At 43.9% G+C, this 27537-nt stretch overlaps 2 protein-coding genes across 5 annotated transcripts in view; one reads left to right on the forward strand and one right to left on the reverse strand.

The window, feature by feature from the left end:
- The window catches only part of LOC129704884 (troponin C, slow skeletal and cardiac muscles), a 33487-nt gene extending 23395 nt beyond the window's left edge, over window positions 1–10092 (reverse strand). The window contains exon 1 of the mRNA XM_055648287.1: window positions 9913–10092. Coding sequence (XP_055504262.1) covers window positions 9913–9936 — 24 coding nt within the window. The 5' untranslated portion in view covers window positions 9937–10092. The remainder of the gene's footprint in view (window positions 1–9912) is intronic.
- A 13100-nt stretch (window positions 10093–23192) lies between these two features.
- nisch (nischarin) overlaps window positions 23193–27537 on the forward strand; it is a 62686-nt gene continuing 58341 nt past the window's right edge. Inside the window, exon 1 of one of the 4 annotated variants that reach the window (XM_055648281.1) lies at window positions 23193–23365. In XM_055648281.1, coding sequence (XP_055504256.1) covers window positions 23282–23365 — 84 coding nt within the window. In that variant the 5' untranslated portion in view covers window positions 23193–23281. The remainder of the gene's footprint in view (window positions 23366–27537) is intronic. The other 3 variants (XM_055648283.1, XM_055648282.1, XM_055648280.1) reach the window with 3 other exon arrangements.

Raw genomic sequence — 27537 nt, forward strand, 5'->3', positions numbered from 1 at the left:
ATAAATTAAGTTTAGGTGATAACATTTGGTTTGTCAGTATTCTAGCTGTTGGGTTAGTATATAAAAGCTTAACCCATGTGCAGTACTTCTAGCCCAGTTGAAATCTTTCCATCACCGAAAATAAATAGGGCCATTCCACCTGATCAAATTATTTTTCAGCGTCTAGCGAAATGATTGCTAGATCTACATTAGCTATTCTATTTGAATATATAATATTAAATAATCGTCTCAGATTATAAGATGAGTAACGTTTTGGAATAAAACCTGTTTGATCAGGGTGTATTAATTTATGAATCACTAAACTTAATCTATGGGCTAGAATTTTTAGTTAATACTAGACCAAGTGCAGACCCGTTGGGTCTGTTCCCCCAACATGCGGTTGTATGGGGGGGGTAGGCGGCACGCAGCGTCACACACACTAACTATCCCCCCCCCCCGCACTCACGCTAATTACCCCCTTGATATTATATTAATATTATTAATTTGCTCCTTTTACCCCATAACCACCCTATCTACTGACGCATAGCCCCCAACTTGCAGTCAATCTAGAGGGGGGGGGTAGAGAGAGAGGGCAGAGAGAGAAGGGGCAGAGGCAGAGAGAGAGACAGAGAAACAGAGAGAGGGGCAAGAGGGATAGGGGGGTGGAGAGGAGGATAAGAGGGAGGGTGGGTGAGAGGGGAAAGGTGGGGGAGGAGAGGAGGAGAGAGAGGGGGGTGCTGAGAGGGGGGTGAGGTGGGGAGCAGGGAGGGGGAGGGAGGGGGGAGGGAAGAGGGTAGGGGGTGTGGAGGGGGTTTAGGGAAGGGGGAGGAGGGGAGAGAGAAGGGGGGAGGGGGGGAGAGAAGGGGGGAGGAGGAGGGGAGGGGGGAGGGAGAAGAAGGGGGAGGAGTGGAGAGAAGGGGGGAGGAGGGGAGAGAAGAAGGGGAGGAGGAGGGGAGAGAAGGGGGAGGAGGGGAGAGAAGGGGGGGAGGGGGAAGGGGGGGGGGAGAGAGAAGGGGGGGAAGAGGGGGAAGAGGGGGAAGAAGGGGAAGAGGAGGGGGGAAGAGGGAAAGGGGGGAAGAGGAGAGGGGGAGAGAGGAGAGGGGGGAGAGGAGAGAGGGGGGAGGGGAGGGGGGGAGAGGACAGGGGGGGAGAGGATGGTGGGGGGGGGGGGGCGGGGACAGGGGGGGGAGAGGACAGGGGGGGGAGAGGAAAGAGGGAGGAGAACCTAAAAAATATTTTAGAACCAAAAAAGACACATTCTGCAAGCATTGTAGAACCAAAAGAGACACTTTTTGCAAACATTTTAGAACCAATAAACACTTTTGCAAACATTTTAGAACCAATAGACACATTCTGCAAGTGTTTTAGAACCACTAAGGACACATACAGTTGAGTAGACATGTGTTCAGTGTTATTCACAGCTCAGAGAAACGTGACTCCTCTGCCTTCCTCCAGCTTGCAGACACTGATTGAGGCACACCACTTCCTGGTTTTATAGTCCCTCCCCCCTGCCGCCAGCAGGGGCAGCAGAGAGAATGGGGAATTTTGTAAAATCATTAATATCGCTGTCATTCTTCATCGACGGGAAAAATCCTCAGCACACATATGGCGGAGGGGGGATCTGAGCAAGGTGGTCAAAAATGACGGCCGTAGGTGCCGGCGTTCTCTAGGAAATCGCAGCACAGATGGCCAAAACCGGTCATGAACAGACTTTTAGTAATATAGATTTTCTGATCAGTGTTTAAGAGAGAAATTGTTCAATATGAACCTGGGTCTTCAAGGTCCTTATCTGTTTTTGGTATAAGTGTTATTGTTGATTCGTTTAAAGTTTCTGGCAGTTTCTGTTGAGTAAAAGCGTAATTATACAATGTCTGTAGACGTGGAGAAATCAGATCACAAATGTTTTTCTAAAATTCAGAGCTTAGGCCATCAGGGCCTGCGGCCTTTCCATTTTTTAAAGATCTAATAGACTCTTCGATATCTTTTACTGTTATTTCAGCACCTAGTAATTCCCTCTCTTTCAGATCTAAACCTGTAAGATTACATTTCTGTAAAAATGATTCCATTCTTGCAGAACGTTCTGTCGTTTTGGTTAAGTAAAGTGTTTGATAGTATTGTAGAAATCTGTAATTGATATCCTTGGGCGATGTTAGTATTTCTCCCATATCTGATCTAATTTTGTAAATTGTTTTTTCCTCATCCAGTTTTCGAAGTTTTTGTGGTTTGTCACCAAATTCAAAATGTAATTGTTTGGGATGTTGTTAAATTTTTATGACTTGGTCTGAATATATTTGGTTTAACTTATATTTGAGTGCAGCAATTTTATTGTGTTTTATCATAGAGGGTGCAGCCCCATTCTCTATATCTAATTGCCTTATTTCCATTTCCAGTATCTGTTGTTTAGCCCGATTCTCTTTATTATGAAAGGCTTGGGAGGAGATTAACGCTCCTCGTACAAATGCTTTAAATGTTTCCCAGAGAAGGGAGGCAGAAGTTTCAGGGTGGTCATTGGACTCGAAAAACATATTGATCTGTGTAATAAGATATTCATGACATACTTTTTCATTTAAAATTTGAGGGTTAAGTCTCCATTGTGTCTGCTTCTCGGTCATTCCATTTAGTTTAATCATGAATGTTAAAGGTGCATGATCCGAGATTATAATATTATGATATTTCGAGTTGTAGGTAAATGGGATGAGTTTAAAGTCTACTAAAGTCTATTCTTGAATAGGTTTTGTGTACCGGTGAGTAAAATGAATATTCTCGTCCGGATGGGTTTTCGATTCTCCAGACATCTTTGATGTTGGTAGTATTAATATATGAATTTAGTAATGCACTTGTCTGGGATTTTAATTTCCTTTGTCTTGATGATCTGTCTAAATAAGAATCTAATGTAAATTTAAATCTCCACCAATTATTAAATTATGTTGTGTAAATTCCGGGATAGTATTGAGTGTTTTCTTGAAAAACAAAGGGCCGTCAAAATTTGGTCCATAAACATTAAGAAGAATCACTTTAAAAAAAATATAACTCACCCATTAATATAATATATCTGCCATCGATATCCGCTATAGATGATGTATGTTTAAAAGGTATACCTTTACGGATTCGAATTGCAACAGCTCTAAACTTATGAGAGAATGAAGAGTAATACGTTTTAGCAATCCATTTTGCTTTCAATCTATGTTGCTCTTCCTTTTTAAGGTGAGTTTCTTGAAGGAATATTATATCTGCTTTAAGTTATTTTAAATGTGCTAGTATTTTACCTCTATTGATTGGTTCATTAATTCCCTTAATGTTCCAACTACAAAATGTAATTCCTCCACTCCCAATTTTCATATTAACATCTTGCATCTTATGGGTAGGGTGGTCTATAAAAGAGCAGATGGTTGCTCCTTTATAACATGTTATGTAACATTTTACAGTACAACTTGATTATTAAAACAAGGACAGCTTTAATTCTTGATTTAAAAAAATGTATATAACAATGACCCCAATCATCCCATTCCAACCACTCATTACTCTTGACTCAACCAAAATTATTTCTGAAATATTGGTCATACATTTGGTGCAAAAATGCTCCCAAATAAGGCTCAGAATGCAGCAGAGAGGATCTAAAATCCCAGAGCTTCCAGGGCCCTTAAGCGGGAAGTGTGCTGCGTGCACTTATTTCACATAACGTTTTGTAATCCTGCCATGCCACCCCCCTTTTTGAAAATCTTCGTACGGGCCTGGCCTTAGAGGGAGTAACAAGCAGGATAGACAAAGAGGAGTTTGTGTATGTTATTTACTTGAATTGTCACAAGGCTTTTGATATGGTGCCACGCACGGGGCTGCTAAACAAGATAAGCCCATGGTATTAGAGGCAAGGTACTAGCATGGACAGAAGATTGGCTGACTGGCAGAAGGCAAAGAGTGGGAATAAAGGTAGTCCTTTATGGTTGGCTGCTGGTGAATAGTAGTGTTTCACAAGGGTTGGTGTTAGGCCCACTACTTTTCACATTATATGTTAATGATCTAGGTGATGGAATTGATGGCTTTGTGGTCAAGTTTGTAAATGATACGAAGATAGGTGGCGGGGCAGAGAATGTTGAGGAAACAGGGAGTCTGCAGGAGGACTGGACAGGTTGGGAGAGTGGGCAAAGAAGTTGCAAATGGAATACAGTGTACCAAAGTGTACGGTCATGCACTTTGGTAGAAGGAATAAAGGTGTAGACCTATTTTATAAATGTGAAGAGGATTCAGCAATCAGTGGTGTAAAGGAACTTGGAGGTTTTGGTGCAGGATTCCCAAAAGGTTAATTTGTAGGTTTAGTCGATAGTAAGGAAGGCAAATGCATTGCTATCATTCATTTCATAAAAGCAAGGATGTAACGCTGAGGTTTTACAAGGCGCTGGTCAGTTCACATTTAGAATATTGGGAGCAGTTTTGAGCCCCATATCTGAGGAAGGATGTACTAGTGTTGGAGAAGGTCCAAAGGAGGTTTATGAAAATGATCCCATGGTAACATATTGTGTTAACGTATTGTTCAAGATGGAAATGCTGGAAAATCGAAGGTAGACAAAAGTGCTGGAGAAGCTCAGCGGGTGCGGTAGCATCTATGCAGCGAAGGAAATAGGCAACGTTTCGGGCCAAAACCCTTTGGTATGATGGCTGTTTGATGGCTGTGGGCCTGTACTTGCTGGAGTTTATAAGGATGAGGGGAGATTTCATTGAAACCTACCAAATAATGAAAGGCCTGGATGGAGTGAATGTGGAGAGGATGTTTCCAGTATTGGGAGAATCTAATACTCGAGGGCACAGCCTCAGAATAAAAGGTTGTACCTGTGGAACGGAGATGAGGAGGAATTTCTTTAGTTACTGTATAGAGTGGTGAATCTCTGGAATTCATTGCCACAGATGGCTGTGGAGGCCAAGTCATTGGGTATTTTTAAAGCGGACGTTGATTGGCAAGGGCGCCAAAGGTTATGTGAGAAGGTGGCAGAATGGGGTTGAGAAGGCAAAATAGATCTGCCATGATTGAATGTAGGCGCAGACTTGATTGGCTGAATGGCCTAATGGTCAATAGTCCTATGACACATGACACTATGACCAAGCATCGCATGCCTGCCCTTTGATCCATGTTCTCTGTACAGTACTTGCAGATTTACTAGAATGTTGCCTGGGTTTCAACAACTAAGTTACAGAGAAAGGTTGAATAAGTTAGGTCTTTATTCTCTGGAGCGCAGAAGGTTAAGGGGGGACTTGATAGAGGTCTTTAAAATGTTGAGAGGAATAGACAGAGTTGATGTGGATCAGCTTTTCCCTTTGAGAATAGGGAAGATTCAAACAAGAGGACATGACTTCAGAATTAAGGGACAGAAGTTTAGGGGTAACATGGGGGAACTTCTTTACGCATGAGGTGTGGAATGAGCTTACAGTGGAAGTGGTGGAGGCAGGTTCGTTGGTATCATTTAAAAATAAATTAGATAGGCATATGGATGAGAAGGGAATGGAGGGTTATGGTATGAGTGCAGGCAGGTGGGACTAAGGGAAAAAAAGTTGTTCGGCACGGACTTGTAGGGCCGAGATGGCCTGTTTCCGTGCAGTAATTGTTATATTGTTATATGTTATATAATGAATAAAGATTTGCAGGCTTTGTGTTTATTTACTTTGCTGCTGTGGGCTCAGTTACATACACTGTACATGGAACATAGAACAGTACAGCCCTTTAGCCCACAATATCCGTGCCAAACATGACGTCAAATTAAATGAATCTCCTCTACCTGCATGTGATCCATTTCCCCCCATTCCTTGCATATGCACGTACCTTTCTAAAAGCCTCTTAAATTGCTATACACTTACTCACTCACAGAAATACTTCCTAGGTAAGAAATTAATACCAATTTCATCCACTGGTAAACATCTGTGAGAGGAATGTGACACTTAATAACCAAAGCCATTCTGCAAGATTTATTAAAACAACAATGAATTTACTTTGTATTCTGAGACCATTCCCAGCAGTGATAGTAATGGGTATTGCAGATTGCAGTAGAAATTAAAAGATTCTTTTAAAAGCATCAACAGTGTATTAAAACACATTTTCATCCATCACACATTCTCATTCATATCCCTTCTATATCCCAGCTTCACAGCATACAGAACATACACACAGTCTAAATGGATTTATTTTTAACTTTGCACTTTTGATGGGGAACCTCAGCTGTCAGCAACATGCCAGAAATACAAGCATGTGCCGTGGCTGATTCTCTAAACAATATTTAAGATAGTTAGGAAATCGAGTACTGATATGGTCAACATATTATCATCTGCTAAAACCATAGGTGACGTTTCAGGTCAAGACTCTTCTTCAGACTGATGTCGGGGGGGGATGCGGGTAAAACTGTCGGGAGGGGCGGGAGATTTTTCCCGTCCGCCCCCCCTACATGTATCTGAAGAAGGGTCTCGACCCGAAACGTTGCATATTCCTTCTCTCCATAGAAGCTGCCTCACCTGCTGAGTTTCTCCAGCATTTTTTGTCGACTTTCATTTAAGCTGGGGATATTTTTGGTCCTCTCCAACCTTAGCTGTTTAATTATGTTTAACCATTCACAAATGAATGTGGCACGGCTGTGGAACTTTAAACTGATCTGTTATTCTAGAATTATGTAGGTCCCATAATTATATCTAATTTCTCACTTCAGCCACTTGTTCCTTTTCCTGCTGATGATCTTCTTGATCTGCCTTAGACGTTCAGGAAGGAGATCAAGAACCTTGTGTGAGCTGGGGAAAGTGGTTGAGAAACTTGTGGCACAGTTTCAGGACAATTAGCTCACCATTAAGTGTAGGAAGGAACTGCAGATGCTGGTTTAAACCGAAGATAGACACAAAAAGCTGGCGTGTCTCCTGATTTGGTTCTAGACCCGTTTTCAGACTGAAGAAGGGTGTCGACCCATAACGTCACATTCATTCTCTCCAGACATGCTAACTGACCCATTGAGTTACTCCAGCTTTTTGTGTTCGACCTCGCCATTAATGTTGGCAAAATGGAAAAGTGTGGTACACTGTGGTACACTGTGAAATCGACAGAAGGATGGAGGGTTGGGTGTTTATGCGTGCTATTTTCGTGATATTTATTTTAGTTGTTTATCTTTTAATATTTTACCTTGTATGTATCGTTAGCTTTTAGAAATGTTTGAATGGTGCACTAACTGGCTGACATTTTTAAATTTCGTTGTACATGGTTCATGTTACAATGACAATAAAGAAACTATTCTATTCTAGTTATTGATCAAAAGAGGCAAGGTGCTGAACAACACCCCTGTCCTCATCAATGGAGCTGCTGTAGAGAGGGTTGACAGTTTTAAGTACCATAGTATCCATATGACCAGCAACCAAATTTGGTCCTTTTACATCGATGTAGTGATCAAGAAAGTGCATCAGTCTATTTTCTTTCTTCAACATCTGAGAAGGTTTGGCTTTTCCACAAGGATTCTTTCGAGCTTCTACAGATGCGCTATTCCAACTGGATGCATGCAACTGTTCTGATCGCGAGTGGGTGAACCTGCAGAGAGTGGTGAACTCTGCCCAAACCACCACAGACTCCTCACTTCCTTCCATCCAGTCTTTCTTCATGCATCAGGAAAGTTGGGAGAATTGTCAAGCATACCAATCACCCTGGCTATTCCCTTTTCTCTCTTCTACCTTCTGGGAGGAGACACAGAAACCTGAAATCCTGGATGTTCAGATTTAAGAACAGCTTCACCCCCACTGCTATCACACTTGTTCCAAATATCTCATTCATACCTCATTCCCAGACAATAGACAATAGACAATAGGTGCAGGAGTAGGCCATTTGGCCCTTCGAGCCAGCACCGCCATTCAATGTGATCATGGCTGATCATCTCCAATCAGTATCCCGTTCCTACCTTCTCCCCATATTCCCTGACTCCGCTATTTTAAGAGCCCCATCTAGCTCTCTCTTGAAAGCAGAGGTGCTGCCATGTACATTTACAATTAACTATCTTATTTGGTAACTCTGTTTAACGTTTGTTTGCACGCTTCATGTGGACAATGACTTTCATTGGGCCCTGGTGTTTATGACAATAAACTAATCTGAATGGCTTTTGCCTTTATTCATGGCTGCTGTAAGTAATCTCACCACCACTGTAAGATCCTAACTGTTTCTGGACTATTTTATATAGGGGCAGAACTACCAAAATAATCCAACTTCAGAACTACCAAATAATCCAAAGATAGATACAAAAATCTGGAGTAACTCAGCGGGACAGGCAGCATCTCTGGGGATAAGAAATGGGTGACATTTCGTATGGAGACCAAATAATCCAAATTATTTATTAGCATTGCCCAGATTTGCATGTTTATTTTTGATTCTTAAATGAGTATGTTTGTAGCTGCTGCATATTTATCCTTGGATGACACTTGTCACATAAATCACAAGAAAAAATAGTTGTAACACATTGCAATATGTTGCCTGCAGGAAACGAAATGAACGGTGCAAGATACCAGAATGTCTGGTCACGTTTCCACCTTCATTTAACCTTCAGTGAAACTCCGAGCAGGGGGTGGGGTCAGCTGTTGCCTTTGTTAGGTGGCAGCACTTATAAGTCGGGATGCTTTAGGCATGAATGGGTTCCTGACACGAAACAAGTTCCTTTAAAGTCCTGTCCGCATGTGGCCTCGGTAATACTACTCCTTGTTATTTTTAACAGTGTAAAAGACAAGACAACTGTCGAGGAGAACTAAGGCAAATACTACGGATAGTTTGCTTTTGTTCCAAGCCTTTGATTGACAGGCACATATATCCGATACATCTTTATCTGGCTATTTGGGTCCCTTGTGGCCGGCCGTTGGGGGCAGTTATCGACAAGATAACCGCCTCCGCACAACCCCAAAATAACCTTAATCCAGAGAGCAACATCTCCTCGCATTCCTTCATGGCGAGTTCTAAGGACGACGCCCAAAGAGCATCTAAAATTAATGAATTATAAACTCCACTAAATTAAAGTGTAAAGCGTTTGTATTTACACTGACTAGCAATACATTGAACGCAATAGACTTTCACAATTCCGGCTAACGTTTTGGAATGAATCCCTCCAAACCTTTCGTACTTTTCTTCGTTTCAGACTGTTTTATAAGTAAGCGAGATGATTTTGCAACACAGGTCAACTGAGGGCACAACATGTAGAGCTACCTCTGATTGTTTTATATTCCCAATTGGAATAAGACAACTCATTCACACCTTACGCTTGGATATATCATTAATTTATTTGCAACTCCGAGGCTGCTCGTAAATCATAATTCTTCAATTAATTGATTCAAATATTAAAGGTAGACACAACGTGCTGAGCAACTCAGCGGGACAGTTCCCCTTCTTTAGACTCAAATATTATCCAAATAGTACCCCATCTCATGTGTATATTAACATTGGGCCACTATTCTATCTGACATGTAGAGACTGGAATTGGTCTGAATCCTTGACGAATGGGTTGGAAAGTCCCTGCCACCGGTCACCCTTTGCAATGTGATCAAGAGGGAACAACTGCCCGTGCTTTTTTATCTTTGACTGTTTTTGACATCTTAAATCTAAAATTTGAATATCAAATAATATCGTGAATAGGCAAATACTAGTTTCATAAAATGCTCGTAACGGTTGTTTTAAATCAGTTACAACAATTAAAAAATGTTAAAATCAATGTAATTTTAAAAAAAATGTTAGGTTATTGCGGTATTTCAATTGAGAGGATTATTTATATACCTCAACTTTATCACACAAACGTATTCTCTGATCCGCTAATAAATTTAAATTCTGTCCAAAAATAAGTTGGTCATAAATCACATTTGTGTCTTTTCCTCACAAGGGTTATCTACCAAACGATGTGTTGTTCACAACTAGAGTTAATTGAAAGCAAATGAAAGAAACTGTACACTCACCGCTGCTTTGTAAATATCTTCCATGGTCGAGGATGGATGCAGCGCTGTTGATGGACGGAGAGGCAATGGTCCCGAATCATCTTTTATAGGAGGTCCGAATTCCACGATGACCACACGCCAGGCTTTCCATTCAAACTCAGCAGCGCTGACGATATGCCAGATACAAATCGAATGCCACAAGAGGCAGAGCAGCAACGCTAATGTCTGGACATAATTAAACTGGCATCTTGGCCTTTCACCTCCCCTTACCCATGCACATTTCACTGGAGGCATTGCAAGGTGCTGCAGCCTTAAAAGTCCTGCTAAAGTTTTACTGACGATTCGGTGCAAGAGAAAGCTATTTTCAAAATATTCGGGGTCACCGTGGAATTTGAGCTGAAGAGACGAGACTCCTTTTATTTCGTGCTGCCTTGTTTGGAATATGGTTAAAATAGGATTAACGTGTCTCAAAACTCAAAGGTTAGAAATGTTGTTATATCATACTGAATAAAATAGTCACTTAATTATAAATACATCGTTTATTTTTTGTTTGGTGAATGTGGCTATTGGCAATGAAAAATGTAATTTTAGGGTTAATGTAAATTTTGCAAAAACGGTTTTGGTTAGAATCTAATGGATCAGTTGTTGCACAGTTCACATCAACTGGATGTGTCAGGATGAACTGCATATGTTGGGGTTAAACCCAAGACAGACACAAAATGCTGGAGTAACTCAGCGGGACAGGCAGCATCTCTGGAGAGAAGGAATGGGTGACGTTTAGGGTCCAGACCCTTCTTCAGACTGAGTCAGGGGAGATGCAGAGATAAGTAAGTATCAGGTGTGAGAACGAGACACCAAAGGGGGTGGTGATCAAGGAAAATGTGGAATAGATCATTGTTAGCTGGGAGAAGGTAACAACAAAGCAAACAGATAAAATGTAATCAAGGACTGTCAGACTGGTCAGAGAAGTGGGAAGGGGTAGGGATGGAGAGAGAGAGAACTGGTCTGAACTGTGGTTTGTACCATTGCAACATATGCTGTGCATTTCAGATGTGATGTGACCCCCTCCCCCCCCCCTAACATTTCCAGTTTTCATTGGCTCAGCTGAGGCCCAACATTGTCTCAGTCACTAGAACCGCTGCCACTACAATGTTGAGAACTATACTCGGTATATTCCCCTTAACTCGACCTATTGTACTTGAGTTTGGCATGATTATATTTGTGTATAGTACTATTTGTTCTGATTGGGTAGCATGCAAAATATTATCAGCTTGGTACACCGAGGACCAGAGGACATAGGTTCAAGGTGAAGGGGAAACAATTTAATAGGAATCTGAGAGGCAACCTTTTCACACAAAAGGATGGTGGGTGTATGGGACATGTTGCCAGAGGAGGTAGTTGAGGCTGGGACTATTCCAATGTTTAAGAAACAGTTAGACTGGTACATGGATAAGACCAGTTTAGAGGGATATGGACCAAACGCAGGCAGCTGGGACATGTTGGCCGGTGTGCGCAAGTTGGGCCGAAGGGCCTGTTTCCACACAGTATCACTCTAAGACTCTACACATGAAAATAATAAACCTAAACCTCACTGTGCCAGACACCTGGTTTCACCGGGTATTGGCTGCGTGGAGTTTACATATGCTCCATGTGATCACATGGATTCCTCCAATGCACTAGCTTCCTCCCATATGCCAAATATGTGCAGGTTGGTAGGTTAAACGGCAGCTATAAATTATCCCGAGTGGGGGAGGAGTGGAATCTTTGGGGAGTGTATGAGAACATTGAGAGAATAAAAAATAGGATTGATATAGAATTAGTGCAAATGGTTGTTGGTGGCTGGCATGGACTTTATGGCCTGAGGTGTCTGTTCTGTACCATATGTCTGAGGAAGCTTTCAACACTATGTAAACGATAGATTAAAACAATTACCATCTCTTTTATTTAACAGAGAAGCAATTATTGGAAGTTCAAATAACAAAAATTATTAGGCAGGAGCTCGGGAGAGTACATTGGGAGCAGCCGTTATTGGGTAAGTTTATATCTGAAACATGGGTTGCAGATGCTGGAATCTTGCATAGAACACAATGTGCTGAACAGTCAGCAACCAGCGGGTCAGGTAGCATCCCTGGAGAGCATGGAGAGGTTACGGTTCGGATCAGGACTCTTCAGACTGATATGTGACAGATGATTTTCTGACATGTGGGAATAATTTGGGAAGCAGGGACCAATAATGGGGGATATTGACACAAAGTGCACACAGACATAACGGTGATTGGTTCTCAACAAATATAAATATGCATGGAAGTGGATCCACACTCATAACCATGCATAGATATGCATTGCACCCCTGGCAATTTGAGTCTTGCTGAGACACATTTAAAGATGGTTATTATTGTTGGATGTCAACCATCACTGCCCCAGTATGTCACTGTCGAAGTTTGTCAGAGCAATGTCATAGTTATAGAATGATACAGCACAGAAACAGACCCTTCATTTCCAACTTAATGACATCTTTCCTATAGCTGTTGATCAAACCTAAACACAATACTGAACCCGATGCAGCCTCACCAACATCTTATACAACTGTAACATAATGTTTGGCAGAATTTGTTGTATTGCTTCTCCATTGAATATTTATTTACACATTACTGTAATTCTATGGGCATATGCATTTATCAATACTCAAGTACTTTAATCATTTCAAAATAATTTGTAATAATGGCAGAATATTTGGACTCATTGGGGGTGCATAAATTAGCTATGTTCTAGCATGAATGATGAATTGGCATTTATAGTGATGGGAATGGTGCCGTTGATTGCAAAGCTATACCAGCAAAAGAAACAGGTTCCACTAGTTAAATATTTAACAAAATTGTTAATTAAAAGAGTGGCAAAAATGTTTTTGAATGTAGAACATTGAACATTTCAGCACAGGAATAGGCCCTTCTGCCCATTATGTCTATGCCAAACATGATGCCAAGATAAACTTATAGTTCTCTTCTGCCTGGAATCATCTATTTCCGTCCATATCCATGTGCCTTTCTAAAAGCCTCTTAAATGCCATTATCGGATCTGCCTCCGTCATTACCACTGGCTGTGTGTTCCAGGCACCCATCATCCTGTGGGTAAAAAAAACCTGCCCACACATTTCCTTTAAACTTTGCTTCTCTTACTTTGGGAAATAATTTAAAGGAAGTATACAAGCAAAAGCCTTTTTGATTAAACTGTGATTTACAATTAATCAGTAGAATATTTTACATCTCAGATATATCACCCGTTCCTTTGTAATTGTATGACTATTACCTACTTTATATTTGGTTTATCTGTCATTTCGAAAAGAAGCTTAAAAATATTTAGGCTCTTCCTTTCACAGGAAACACGAGTATTTCCTGAATATTTATATTACAGGTTATAAATAATTCAAATTGATTGTTGCGTGAAGTCCATTAATGTATTACAAAAAGCAGAAATAACAACTAATGTAAAATATTACAATCTCCATGTTCAGTCAAGCATTGGAAAAGGTCAACATTTTGTGCAGGTGCATTTGCACAAACCTTTTGATCTGTAAGAGTTGTCAAAATATGTCTTCAAAATATTCTACTTTGATTCACTGCAGGCTGAGTGCTAAAATCAGGTGTGATAGTAAGATGTGCACATTTTATTTTGGTTTTTGGTTTCTGTTGATTTAATCAAGCTCATCTAGAAAGCATGTGGGTCAGGGATGAGCCTACATTATTCCAGTTCCTGATGACCAGGAAGGTTAAAGTACCTTTGTGAAAATCCAGACCCCATGATTTTCTATTCTTTCATCAGATCTCATTTCAGCCTTCTGTTCCCTAAATAAAATAATTATATTCTCTCTAATCATATCTTTTTAACTTGTCCCTAATCCCAGGAACCATTTCTCATAATTATTTTCATAGTCCTCCCTGTTGTGAGGTGACCAGAATTTAACATAGTTTCATAAGTTCAGCACAACCAGTTATGGATCAAGTAATTATTCAAACACCTGTGCTCCTTATCATGAAGGTATTCCAACAGTGCTAATAGGAAGAGAATTCCTGGATTTTGACCCTATCAAGGTGAAGGAAGGCTGATGGTCTATGAGTTATAAATAATGTAGGTTATGGAGAGAAAAGTGTAAGTGGTGGCTTTCCAATATGCCGTCTGTGATGGACAGTGACCTCCATGTGTCACTGGTGAAGAGAGTGAACACTGTAGGTTGGTGGATGCAGTGAGAATCAGTTATCTGCATTGTCCTGGGTGGTATCAGATTTGTTGAGTGTATATGTTGCTATACTCACCAAGCCAAGCGGACAATATCCCATCATAGTCTTGACTTTTGTCATTTTGTGTGAGGGAGAGAGGAAGGGGGGGGAGGGAGTGGGAAGGGTAGGGGAGGGGGGGAGTGGGAGAGGGAGGGGGAGGAAGAGGGAGGGAGAGAGAGAGAGGGGGAAATTCAAGATTCAAGAGAGTTTATTGTCATGTGTCCCTGATAGGACAATGAAATTCTTGCTTTGCTTCAGCACACCAGAACATAGTAGGCATGCCTACAGAATAGATCAGTGTGTCCATATCTATATTACTAAAAGTCTGTTCTTGACCGGTTTTGGCTTTCTTTGCCCCGATTTCCGAGAGTACGCCGCCACCTACGGCCGTCATTTTTGGCCACCTCGCTCAGAGCCCCCCTCCGCCGCATGTGTACCGAGTATTTTTCCCGTTGATGAAAATTGACAGAGATGTTAATGTTTTTACAAAATTCCCCATTCTCTCTGCTGCCCCTGCTGGAGGGAGAGGGAGGGACTACAAAACCAGGAAGTGGTGTGTCTCAATCAGTCTCTGCAAGTGGCGTGCCTCAATCAGTCTCTGCAAGTGGTGTGCCTCAATCAGAGCTCTTAATGACACTGACAAATGTCTACAGCACTGTGAGTACCCTTAATTTGGCTTGAAAATGAAAATATGGTTAGAAGTAAAAAAGCACTGCCTACAAATGGTTGTTAGGGTTTGGGTTGAAGTAAAAAGGCACTGTCTCTCCCCCCCCCCCATCCCTCTCCTCTCCCCTCCTCCCCCCCCCCCCCCCCTCCTCTCTCCCCTCCCTCTCCTCTTTCCCCCCCCCTCTCCTCTCCTCTTCACCCCCTCCCTCTCCCTCTCCCCCCTCCCTCTCCTCTCCCCCCCTCCTCTCCCCCCCTCCTCTCCCCCCCTCCCCCCCCCTCCCCCCACTCTCTCCCCCTCCCCCCTCTCCCCCCCCCTCTCCTCCCCCCCCTCCTCCTCTCCCCGCTCCCCCCCTCTCCGCTTCCCCCCTCTCTCTCCCTTCTTTTTCTCCCCCTCCATCCCCTCCCCACCGTCCCTAAACCCCCCCCCCCTCCACATACCCCTACCCCCTTCCCTCCACCCTCCCTCCCCCTCCCTGCTCCCCACCTCTCCCCCACCCCTCATGTCACCCCCCTCTCAGCACTCCCTCTCTCCTCCCCCCTCCCCTCTCCTCTCATCACCCCCCCCTCTCTCTCTCTCTCTCTCTCCCCTCCTCCCCTCCATTAGCGTGAGTGCGGGGGGGGGGTAGTTAGTGTGTGACGCTGCATGCCGCCTCCCCTGCCCACAACTGTACGTTGGGGGAACAGACCCGACGGGTCTGCACTTGGTCTAGTACCATTATATAAATATATACACACATGAATAAATAAACTGATAAAATGCAAATAAACAGATAATGGGCTATTAATGTTCAGAGTTTTTTCCAAGCCGAGTTTAATAGCCTGATGGCTGTGGGGAAGTAGCTTTTCCTGAACCTGGTCGTTGCAGTCTTCAGACTCCTATACCTTCTACGTGAAGGTAGCGGGAGATGAGGGTGTGGCCAGGATGGTGTGGGTCCTTGATGATGCTGACAGCCTTTTTGATGCAGCGAATGCGATAGATCCCCTCGATGGATGGGTCAGAGCCGATGATGGACTGGGCAGTGTTTACTACTTTTTGTAGACTTTTCCGTTCCCGGGCGCTCAAGTTGCCGAACTAAGCCACGATGCAACTGGTCAGCATGCTCTCTACTGTGCACCTGTAGAGGTTAGAGAGAGTCCTCCTTGACATACCAACTGTATGTAATCTTCTCAGGAAGTAGAGGCGCTGATACGTTTTCTTAATAATTGCATCAGTGTTCTCGGACCAGGAAAGATCTTCAGAGATGTGCACGCCCAGGAATTTGAAGCTCTTGATCCTTTCCACCATCAACCCGTTGATATAAACAGGACTGTGGGTCCCCATTATGCCCCTTTCAAAGTCCACAATCAGTTCGTTGGTTTTGCTGGTGTTGAGGGCCAGGTTATTGTGCTGGCACCATGTGGACAGTCGCTCAATCTCTCTTCTATACTCTGACTCGTTCCCATCAGTGAGGGAGTGAGGGAGTGAGGGAGAGGAAGAGGGGGATAGAGAGGGAAGAGGAAGGGAGGGGGAGAGGGGAGGGGGGGGGGGGAGGGGGGAGGGGGAGAAAAAAATCCTTTGAAAGTCTGGAGATTTCAATAACTGCAGGTTACATTTTGTAATTTAGTCTCACAGCCAACGAGTTAGCATTGCTGGCCCTGTCAAGTTTCCGATCAATGATAGCACTCAAGAAGTTGATGATAGCAGACTGGCAGCTGAATGTCAAGAGTTGATATTGCGGTATCTTCTGGTGTTTAGGTCAATGTCCAGCCTCAGCCCATTGTCACTTACCAATGCATGCCTGTATGCTGTCCAGGTCTTGCTTCATGTGAGTACATTATGTGGTGGCAACTACATGTGGACTTTGAATGGAACTGAACATTGTTTATACTGACCATCTATTATCAATACAAAGATTTAAAAAAAATACTGGCAGAGATTCCCCATGAAGTTGCCTGGAATAGTGGCCTGTAATTATAAAGAGAGATTAAGTATGCTGTGTTTTTTTCTCACTTCCATGCAGGAGGCTGTATAGAGGTCTATTTCTGTGCTGCATGCTTTTATGACTGTGATTCTACAGACACAGGATAATAAGGCCATATAGAGAAAAATGTACATACAAATCAGTTTCACTTCCAAACTGCAGAAATTGAATGGAAACTATGTCAAGCTTCCAACAGACTTTAGTTTGACTACATACAGTGTATTGTGAACAATTCTGGTTTTAATAAGACACTAGACTAAGTGGGAACCGTTGGGTCCCAGTATCACACGGGAGGGCTGGTCCCCCAACGTAATATTCCACCTCTCCACCAATTCCAATATTGGTGGCCAGGGGGGGGGGGCTTTCTGGAGCGCTAGTATGGGTGTTGTGCGCTGAAGCGACTGGCTTCCAGTGGGCTAGTATGGACATTGTGGGCCGAAAGGATTCTTGGGCTGGCGGCTCAGTCACTCAAGCCTGTTGTGCTGGCAGCTCACTCACTCACGGCTGGTGGGCTCGCAGTTGATTCACGGCTATTCCTTGAAATCCATTTCAAGCAGGGTGCAAGGCCACTAAAGACTGAGTCGTATCCTCTCCCTCCCCCATCTTGCAGAGAATGAGCCATGCCCACACTTCCGGGTTTTGTAGTCCCTCCGCCCTCCCACCAGAAGGGGCGTGGCCATCATGGCGTGATTGGTAGGAGAGAGAATCTCAACATCTTCTAAACACTAATAACTCTTTTATTTTTCATCGATGGGAAAAATCCTCGGCACATGATGAGCAGAGGGAGTCTCTGAGTAAGATGGCCAAAAATCACAGCCATACGTTGTAGCGTTCTTTCTAAAATCAATATAAAGCGCAAACAAAAAGTAGTCAAGATTAGACTTTTAATTATATAGAAGGCAAGGCAGTTTTAATGAGGCAAGGCAGCTTTAATGAGGCAAGGCAGCTTTAATGAGGCAAGGCAGCTTTAATGAGGCAAGGCAGCTTTAATGATGCAAGGCAGCTTTAATTAGGCAAGACAGCTTTAGCACGTTCAAACCAAACGCAGCTTTAGCACTTTCAATCCAAAGGCAACGCAGCTTTAGCGCTTTCAAACCAAAGGCAACACATCTTTAGCACTTTCAAACCAAAGGCAACAGAGCTTTAGCACTTTCAAACCAAAACACACTTTTGCATTTTCAAACCACATTAAGGGCACTGACAGGTCAGTAAAACCACTCACAGTTTAGTAGACATGTGTTCAGTGTTATTCACAGCTCAGACTGAGAATTGCAACCTCTCGCTTCCCCCATCTTGCAGAGAACTAAGGCACCTCCACACTTCCGGGTTTTATAGTCCCTTTGGAAGGGTTGTGGCCTTCAGGAGAGAGAATTTCAACATTTTTTAAACACTAATAACTCTTTTATTTTTCATCAATGGGAAAAATCCTCTTGTCCTGCGCAGCGGAGGGGGACTGAGTAAGATGGCCAATAATCAAAGCCGTAAGTGGCAGCATTTTTTCTAAAATCAATATAGGGTGCAACAGGAAGTGATCAAGATGAGACATTTAGTAATATAGATTCAATCACTGGAGATGATGTCAATGGGTTAACCAGAATGGTACCAGAAACAGACAGATATGCATATCAAGAGAATTAATGCATGGTAAGACTCTTTCTTCGAGAAAATGGGATGAACAAACAGAGGTCCGAAGATTATAATGACAAAACTCTGTAATAGAGTAGCAAAAGAGGTACAAACAAATCAAATGCATAATTTAAGAGAGTTACACAAACTGGAGCCCACTGTCATAAAGAAAAGTTTAGGCAAATAGATTTGATGCATATATTTTCCCATTTCTCCAAACAATCATTTCAAAATATTCAAAACACAACACTAGTTTGTTAGAAGGGTCTTGACCCGAAACGTCACCTATTCCTTTGCTCCATAAATGCTGCACACCCGCTGAGTTTCTCCAGCATTTTTGTCTACCTACTAGTTTGGCAATTCACTTTCCCAACTCTCAACTCTCAATTAGGTTGACTGGATCTTTATTCCCATAAAATTTGACCAAATCGTTAGCTTTGATTCTTGCATTTTGGCTAATGTCTGGCCAGCATTCACAAGGATCACGGAAGTGAAACATTAACATTTATAAAATGTATTTCACTACCGTAAATAAATTTAAAATACTGCTGTTGCCGGAAGTCTAAAAATAGAAAATGCTGAAACACTGTCAGGCAAACGTGTCAGGCAGTAACATTGGATCTCCAGATGTTGCATCAGCTGCTGAGCGCTTGCAGCATTTTCTGGTTCTACTACACATCCTTGTCCTAAAGTACTTCATTGGTGTTTCTGAGTGCAGTCATGGTGAAGTAGAAATACAACTGCAAATTTGCACTCAGCAAGTTCCTACAAATAGTAATTCAATTTGAGCACCAGGGCAAAGTTCCAGGCAGACAGGCACATGCATACAGAAAGATTAGTTTAATCATTGCATCATGTTCATCACGGACTTTGTGGAGGGAAGGGCCTGTTCCATTGTCCTGTACTGTACTCTGCTATGTACCTGATGTCATTTACTCCACTTCAGCATGGAATGAGAATCTGCCTTGTCCTGGGTCACAGTTGTGAGGGGGCCACGCACCTTAATTTTGAGATCAGGGCAGTCAATTGTGCCACCACTGCCTCCACTTTGGTCCAATGTGTTCATAGTGGTTGGTCCTATGGAACTTTGCCTGGAAGAGGTGAAGAGAAGTATTGGTGGAATGGGGTGGTGCGGAGAGTTGGGGCATTGTATTGTGTAACACCAATTATGTGCTAAATTGAACAGATTTAGGGCAGATCGAGTGTTTTGAAACTAGATATCTGTGAGGTTCATTAGCAGCAGCAGAATTATAGATCATTACAACGTGTAACCTGGTGGTCTGCCTTTGTTACAATCTAGCCAGGGTACCAATCCTGTTTTAATGAGAGGACAAAGGCCTATTGTGTATTGCATTTTGTATCATTCTGACAATATACAGGCCAAGCATTAGGAATGATATCCAATATATTCTGCTAAACCATCCTAAAACATAGCATTCAGATCAAAGCTCCGTAGTCCAGCAACAGCTAGAGGCCCAGGAGCGGTTGGAGCGGGAGGAGTACCCAATCTGTAACGTTCCATCACATTTCAAAATAAGTGGGCTTGAGGAAGCCGCTGATTGGTGGAAGCAGACAAGAGGAAGCAGCTGATTGGGAGTCAGATCACTGCTGATTTCTTACAGCACTTTGTATTGTATGCTGGGTAAGGGGCGGGGGAGTATGAGGCCCAGGGCAGTTTGCTGTTCTAGATGTCAGATGTGGGAAGTCATGGAGTCTGATAAACTTCCAGACGTCCACATATGTGCCAGGTGCATCGAGATGGGGCTCCCAAGGGACCGTATTAGGAACCGGGAGCAGCAGCTCGATGACCTCTGTCTGGCCAGGGAGAGTGAGGAGTTCATAGAGAGGAGTTACAGAGAGGTGGTCACTCCAAGACCACGGGAGGCAGGCAAGTGGGTCACGGTTAGGAAGGGCAAGGGGCAGAGGCAGGGACTAGAGAGTACCCTGGTGGCTGTACACCTTGGAAATAAGTACTCCTGTTTGAATACTGTTGGGGAGGACAGCCTACCTGGGGGTAGCGACAGCAGCCGGGCCTCCAGTACAGAGACCAGCCCTGTTGCTCAGAAGGGTAGAGAAAAGAAGAGGGGGGCAATAGTAATAGGGGACTCTATAGTTAAGGGGTCAGATAGGCGATTCTGTGGACGCAGTCCGGAGACCCGGTTGGTAGTTTGCCTCCCTGGTATCAGGATCTGGGATTTGTCTGAACGTGTCCAAGATATCCTGAAATGGGAGGGACAGGAGCCTGAGGTTGTGGTACATATAGGTACCAATGACATAGGTAGAAAAAGAGAAGAGGTCCTGAAAAGAGAATTTAGGGAGTTAGGAAGAGAATTAAGGAGAAGGGCCGCAAAAGTAACAATCTCAGGATTACTGCCTGTGCCACGCGACAGTGAGAGTAGGAATGGAGCGAGGTGGAGGATAAATGCGTGGCTGAGGGACTGGTGCAGTGGGTAGGGATTCATGTTTCTGGATCATTGGGACCTCTTTTGGGGAAGGTGTGACCTGTACAAAAAGGACAGGTTGCACTTGAACCCGAGGGGGACCAATATCCTGGCAGGGAGATTTGCAAAGGCTACTGGGGAGATTTAAACTAGAACGGTTGGGGTGAGGGACTCAAATAGAGAAAGCTAGTCGACAGTGTGTGAGGCAGGAGGCAGAGAAGGGGAGCACTCACACACAACATGTAGGGGAGAAAGAAGAAAAAGATAATAAACAGAGAATAAGTGGTGGTGGGTTTCTTAAATATGTATATTTTAATGCTAGGAGCTGGGGCGGCGGCCCGGAGCGGAGACTGCGGGACCTGGAGTGGCGACTGCGGGACCCGGAGCTGGGGTGGCGGCCCAGAGTGGAGACTGCAGGACCCAGAGCTGGGGTGGCGGCCCAGAGTGGCGACTGCAGGACCCGGAGCTGGGGCGGCGGCCCGGAGCTGATGCTGTGGCGGGCCGTCTCGGAACGGAGACGGCGTTCCGGCTTTTAGCGGCGGCGACATCACCACGGAAGTCCGCTGGACTGGAGGACGGCATCTTCGGCCTGGATCAATCGCCTGAGCGCAGAGGGAGAACAAGGAGGGAAGAGACGGAGACTAAGACTTTGCCTCCATCAGTGTTTATTGTATGTTTTGTTATTATTGATTCTGTGTATGACTGCAGGCAACATAATTTTGTTCAGACCGAAACGTCTGAATGACAATAAAGGAATCTAATTCTAATTCTAATTCTAATTGTAAGAAAGGTGGATGAGCTTAGAGACTGGATTGACACCTGGAACTATGATGTTGTGGTGATTAGTGAAACATGGTTGCAGGATGGCTGTGGTTGGAAATTAAATATTCCAGGATTTCATTGCTTCAGGTGTGACAGAATTGGAGGGGCAAGAGGTGGAGGTGTTGCATTGCTTGTCTGGGATGATATTACAGCAGTGCTTTGGCAGGATAGATTAGAGGGCTCGTCTAGGGAGGCTATTTGGGTGGAACTAAGAAATGGGAAAGGTGTAGCAACACTTATAGGGGTGTATTATAGACCGCCAAATGGGGAGCGAGAATTGGAAGAGCAAATATGTAAGGAGATAGCAGATATTAGTAGTAAGCACAAGGTAGTGATTGTGGGAGATTTCAATTTTCCACACATAGACTGGGAAACACATTCTGGATGGTTTGGAGTTTGTAAAATGTGTGCAGGATAGTTTTTTTGCAGCAATACATAGAGAAGGGGGCAGTGCTGGACCTCCTGTTAGGAAATGATACAGGTCAGGTGGCAGAGGTATGTGTTGGGGAGCACTTCGGGTCCAGTGATCCCAATACCATTAGTTTCAATATAATTATGGAGAAGGTCAGAACTGGACCAAGAGTTGAGATTTTTGATTGGAGAAAGGCTAACTTTGAGGAGATGCGAAAGGATTTAAAAGGAGTGAATTGGGACATTTTGTTTTATGGGAAGGATGTTGAAGAGAAATGGAGAACATTTAAAGGTGAAATTTTAACAGTACAGAATCTTTATGTCCCTGTTCGGTTGAAAGAAAATAGTAATAATTGGAAAGAGCCATGGTTTTCAAGGGAAATTGAACACTTGGATTGGAAAAAGAGAGAGATCTACAACATTTATAGGCAGTATGGAGTAAATGAGGTGCTTGAGGAATATAAAGAATGTAAAAAGAATCTTAAGAAAAAAATTAGAAAAGCTAAAAGAAGATATGAGGTTGCTTTGGCAAGTAAGGTGAAAGTAAATCCAAAGGGTTTCTACAGCTATATTAATAGCAAAAGGATAATGAGTTTGACCTGTTTTTACAAAATGTTAAATGGTCAGCTCGATATAGATTACAAGACCCACACCAAACCCACACCAATTAGGAGCAGACGAGGGCATTCGATCCAATTTGTGATCCCAGCTACAAAGACAGATGTTTACAGCAATTTGTTCTTCCCACGCACAATTAAAGCATGGAATAATCTCCACCCTACTATAGTTACCCAACCAGATGCAACTAAATTTAAAGTAGCTCTTTCTTCCCAATAACCCTTTCTGGCTTAAGCCCTCCCTTCACCACCTCCAGTTTAAATTCCATTTGGAATATTTTGGAGGACCAAGAAACCAAGAACAGTGTACCTCGCTATAGATGTAGTATAGTATAGTATAGATGACAATAACCTGTCTGTTGACATCCAACAGATGGGCCCAGCGGCCCCCCCCCTCCACCAGCATCACGTGGGGGCGGCTCCGGGAGCACGTGACGGGGAGAGCGGTGACGCGTGTTGTTGTGGCTCGACGCCCACAAGATGGCGACGGCTCGGCGCCGGGGCTGAAGGAGAGAGCGGGTTGTGCGGCGGGGCGGCCTGGCATTCCCGCCTCCTCCTCCTTGTGGGCGCTGATGGAGACGGCACGGCTTGCGGGAGGGCTCGTGGAGGGGAAAGGGATCCGCATCACCGGGTCGGAGCTGGTGGAAAACTACACGGTGAGCGGGAGCTCGTCCTCGGGCCGGGGAGGGAGGGAGGGGACGGGGAGGGTGAGGGGGCAGCGGAGGGGCGAGGGTGATCACGGGGATGGAAGAGGGAGGAGAGGGTTGTGGAAGGGAGAGGGTCACGGGGAGATGGAGGGGGTTGTGGTGCAGGAGAGAGGGAGATCACGGGGGGAGGTGAAGGGAAGAGGGAGGTGGAGGGACCACAGGGTGGAGTGGATCACGGGGTGGAGGTGGAGAGAGATCAGGGGGTAGGGAGGTGGCAGGGAGAGGGAGCTTGCGGAGGGCAGAGGGAGATCAAGGGGGGGGGGGGGGGGGGGGGGTGGAAGGATGAGGGGGATTGTGGAGGATAGAGTGAGATGACAGGGTGGGCTTGGAGGTGAGGGGGGTGGGAGAGATGGGGCGGTGGAGAGGTAAGATGGAGGGGAGGGAGAGGTCCCGGGCATTGGTAGTGAGTTGGAGGGGGAAGGAAGAAGAAGGGATGGGAACGTGGAGGTGGGAGGGAGATCATGGGGTGAGTGGGGAACAAGGTGGGGTTGGAGGGGAGATGGAGATCAGGGGGAGAGGTGGAGGATGAGGGAGATCATGGAGGGGAATGAGGGGGGTGATAGAGGGGAGGGAGTGATCCCAGGGGTAGTTAAAGGGAGGAGAGGTGGAGGGCAGAGGGAGATCAGAAAGGTGGGGAGATGGAAGGGAGAAGGAAATGAGGGTGAGAGGTGGTAGGGAGTGGGAGATCAGGGGGGGGGGGCGAGGGTGGAGAGTGAGGGCAATCACGATGGAGGGGAGAGGGAGATGGCGGAGGGATGAGGGAGGCGATGGAGGGCGATCACGGGAAAAGAGAATGAAACCACAGAGGTAGATATCAAAACGACGGAATAGAGAGCTAGAGGATAAGAGCAAATGGATGAAATGGATTGAAAGCTGAGAGGATCCCTCTCTCCGTCACTCTCCGAATCCGACTCAAATACGTTTTGTTAACAATATTGGTAAAGCTTTCGACCTGCAGAGGAGCAAGTAATCCAGGATCAAGATCAGATGAAAAGAGAGTAGAGAAGACCAAAATGAATTACTGTCCTTCCATGATGTTCTTGATGTTTATGACCACATCTCACAGTTGTATTAGCTCTATCTTAATATTTCGTAAATTGTCGAGGGCTGTTGGTAGCAACATTTTGTAACATTAGCCGAGCAGTGTTTCCTTAAATCCCGAAATAATAATAATAATAATAACTTTATTTATAAAGCACTTTAAAAAACTGCGGTTGCCACAAAGTGCTGTACATGAGAACTCATGGACAAGAAGTTATTACAAACCATTAAAAACCGTAAAACAAAGGACTATAAAACAGTAAAAATTAAAAGACATTAAAAGCACTAAAAACAGGAGCAATGTCTCAGCCAGTGTCGAAAGCCAGAGAATAAAAATGAGTTTTTAGGGTGGATTTGAAGATGGACAGTGAGGGGGCCTGTCTGATGTGCAACGGCAAGGTGTTCCAGAGTGCCGGAGCAGCAACAGAAAAGGCTCTATCCCCTCTGAGCTTCCGCTTAGACCTTGGTACCTCAAGGAGCAGCTGATCAGCTGACCTGAGGCACCGGGCAGGAGCGTATGGGTGGAGCAGCTCAGAGAGGTAAGGCGGGGCGAGCCCATTCAACGATTTAAAAACAAATAAAAGAATTTTAAAATGAACTCGAAAGTGCACTGGGAGCCAGTGAAGGGAGGCCAAAATTGGCGTAATGTGCTCCCTCTTTCGAGTTCCGGTTAAGAGGCGAGCGGCAGCATTTTGAACCAGCTGGAGACGAGCCAATGAAGCTCGTGCGACTCCAGAGTAGAGTGCGTTACAGTAATCCAGCCTAGATGTAATAAAGGCATGGATTACTGTTTCAAAATGCTGCCGCTCGAGAATGGGCTTTATCTTTGCCAGCTTCCTTAGGTGAAAGAAGCTGGACTTAACCACCGTGCCTATTTGTTTATCTAGTTTAAAATCACCGTCCATCCTAAAACCCAGGTTTAAAACTGTTGGCTTTACGGACAATGCCAGTGGACCCAAGTCAACAAAGGGAGATTCACGGCAGCCATTGGGACCAAACAAAATCACCTCTGAAATGAAGAAATTAGTTCAGTTTGAACCATATCCTCTTTAGATAAAGCAGCCTACATCTTTCATAGCCTTCCTATCCATTACATTTTCCAGGAATTAAATGCAGACTGCAGACATGTAGGATGGGATTTGGCCACAACTGTGTATTCCATTGAGTCATTTAATTTCTTTCCTGATCAATAGGGTGTTGAATTATTGGATTCACATCTTAGAATATAATATAATTAAGGAAGGTCTTAATTTGACGTAGCCTGCTGAGTTAGTGCCATTTCCCTGCGTACAATTGCTGCAATTATTAGATATACAGTTACATTAATGGAAATGATTAGGAAATAGTGTTTCTGGTTTTGGCACTGATTGAATAAAAACAGAGCCTGGAAACAGGCCCTTTGGTCCACTGAGTTGAAACTAACCAACAATCATCCATTTACCAGTTGGCTTATTTTCTGGCTCCACAACAGGAACAGTCTTTGATATGTTGCTTGTTGGACATCAGCAAAAGGGCATCCTCAGGACTTTGTTGAAACTGAATTAGGGGGTTTTCTTAGCTATTGGTTGTCACTTCTGTTAACATTCTGCTATCATACATTTTTGGTTTATCAAAACATGCTGACATCCAGACCCTGTCTCCAGTTACACTCTTGGCCAATAACCTGATCGCCAGCCGTGACTTGCCGTTTTGGGATTTTGATGGACAGAAAGCTGACATTTTCAAGTTTCATGCAAAACTAATGTCAGGTGAAGTTGTATCTTGAAAATCAACATCACAGTATTAAGTGGCATTTTAAGTTTGCAAATGTGCAAGGAAGCTCGGTAGGATGTGGCTTAAGAAGATTGGAATCTATATATTTTGAGAGAATTGACTTTGCTGATCTTTTTTTTGTTTCTCCGGCATCCATATTTATTGAGTTATATACGGGAGTTATATACGGGAAGTATATGGTTGATGGGACATGGGGAGAATACATGTTCAGCACGGACTCGAAGGGCCGAGATGGCCTGTTTCCGTGCTGTAATTGTTATATGGTTATATATCTATGTATGCTTGCTGGATGTGGGAGATGAAGAATGAAAATTCAAACACCACATTTCTGTATTTGGTCCTATTCATGGAAAAGGGAACATCAACCAAGGATAATTTTTGGAGTTGAGGCGGACCAAAATTTACAAAGTGACATAGTTGTAATGCAGACTGTATGGAAGCAAATCTCTGGTATAACACAAGAACAAACAAAACATTTAATCTTGAGTAGGATGTTTAGTTTCTCCTATCTGCTTTGTGGTTGAACAAGATCATGGCTAATCTATTGCTTCAAAGCCACATTTTTGCAATTACCTTGTATTGCAGACTTCTCTTAATATCCAAAAATCTAGTTTTGTCTTGAACATACTTGCTTCCACAGCTGTCTTTGGTGAACAATTTCAAAGTTTCACAATCCCCAAATGTGAAGAAATGTATTTTTATTTTTGACTTGAATCACAAGCCCCTTACTTTGAGGATACTCTTGGTTCTAGCAAATGTAGCAAATGCTGTAAATACACCAAATCATGCAGCATCTGTGGAAAAAGGACAATTAATGTTTTAGGTCAAAGACCACTTATGAGAACCTGATGAAGGGTATTTGGCAAGAAATGTTAATGCATTTCCCTTTCCACAGATGCAGCCGGATCTGCTGAGCATTTCCTATAATTTTTGTACCCGTTTTAAATGTCCAGCATCAGCAGTTTTTTGTTTGATTTTCATTTGGTTCTAGATTGGATCAGCCATCGTCATATTGAATGGCGGTGCTGGCTGGAATGGCCGAATGGCCTACTCCTGCACCTATTGTCTATCATCCTTAAATTGTAGTGCCCTGTTGGTTTTAAATGTACACTAGACTAAGTTGAGACCCGTCGGGCCCCAGCTTCACACGGGAGGGCTGTTCCCCCAACGCAATATTCCACCTCTCCACCAATTCCAATATACACTCGCTCTCACTCTCACACACCATATATATGACAGTAACCTTTCTTGAATCTACTCACATGGCTGAGCGCGAACTCTCCACTGTGGGGCTTCCGCAGTCAGCT

This window comes from Leucoraja erinacea, chromosome 16 (assembly GCF_028641065.1).
Source record: "Leucoraja erinacea ecotype New England chromosome 16, Leri_hhj_1, whole genome shotgun sequence".
NCBI classification, from domain to species: Eukaryota; Metazoa; Chordata; class Chondrichthyes; order Rajiformes; family Rajidae; genus Leucoraja; species Leucoraja erinaceus.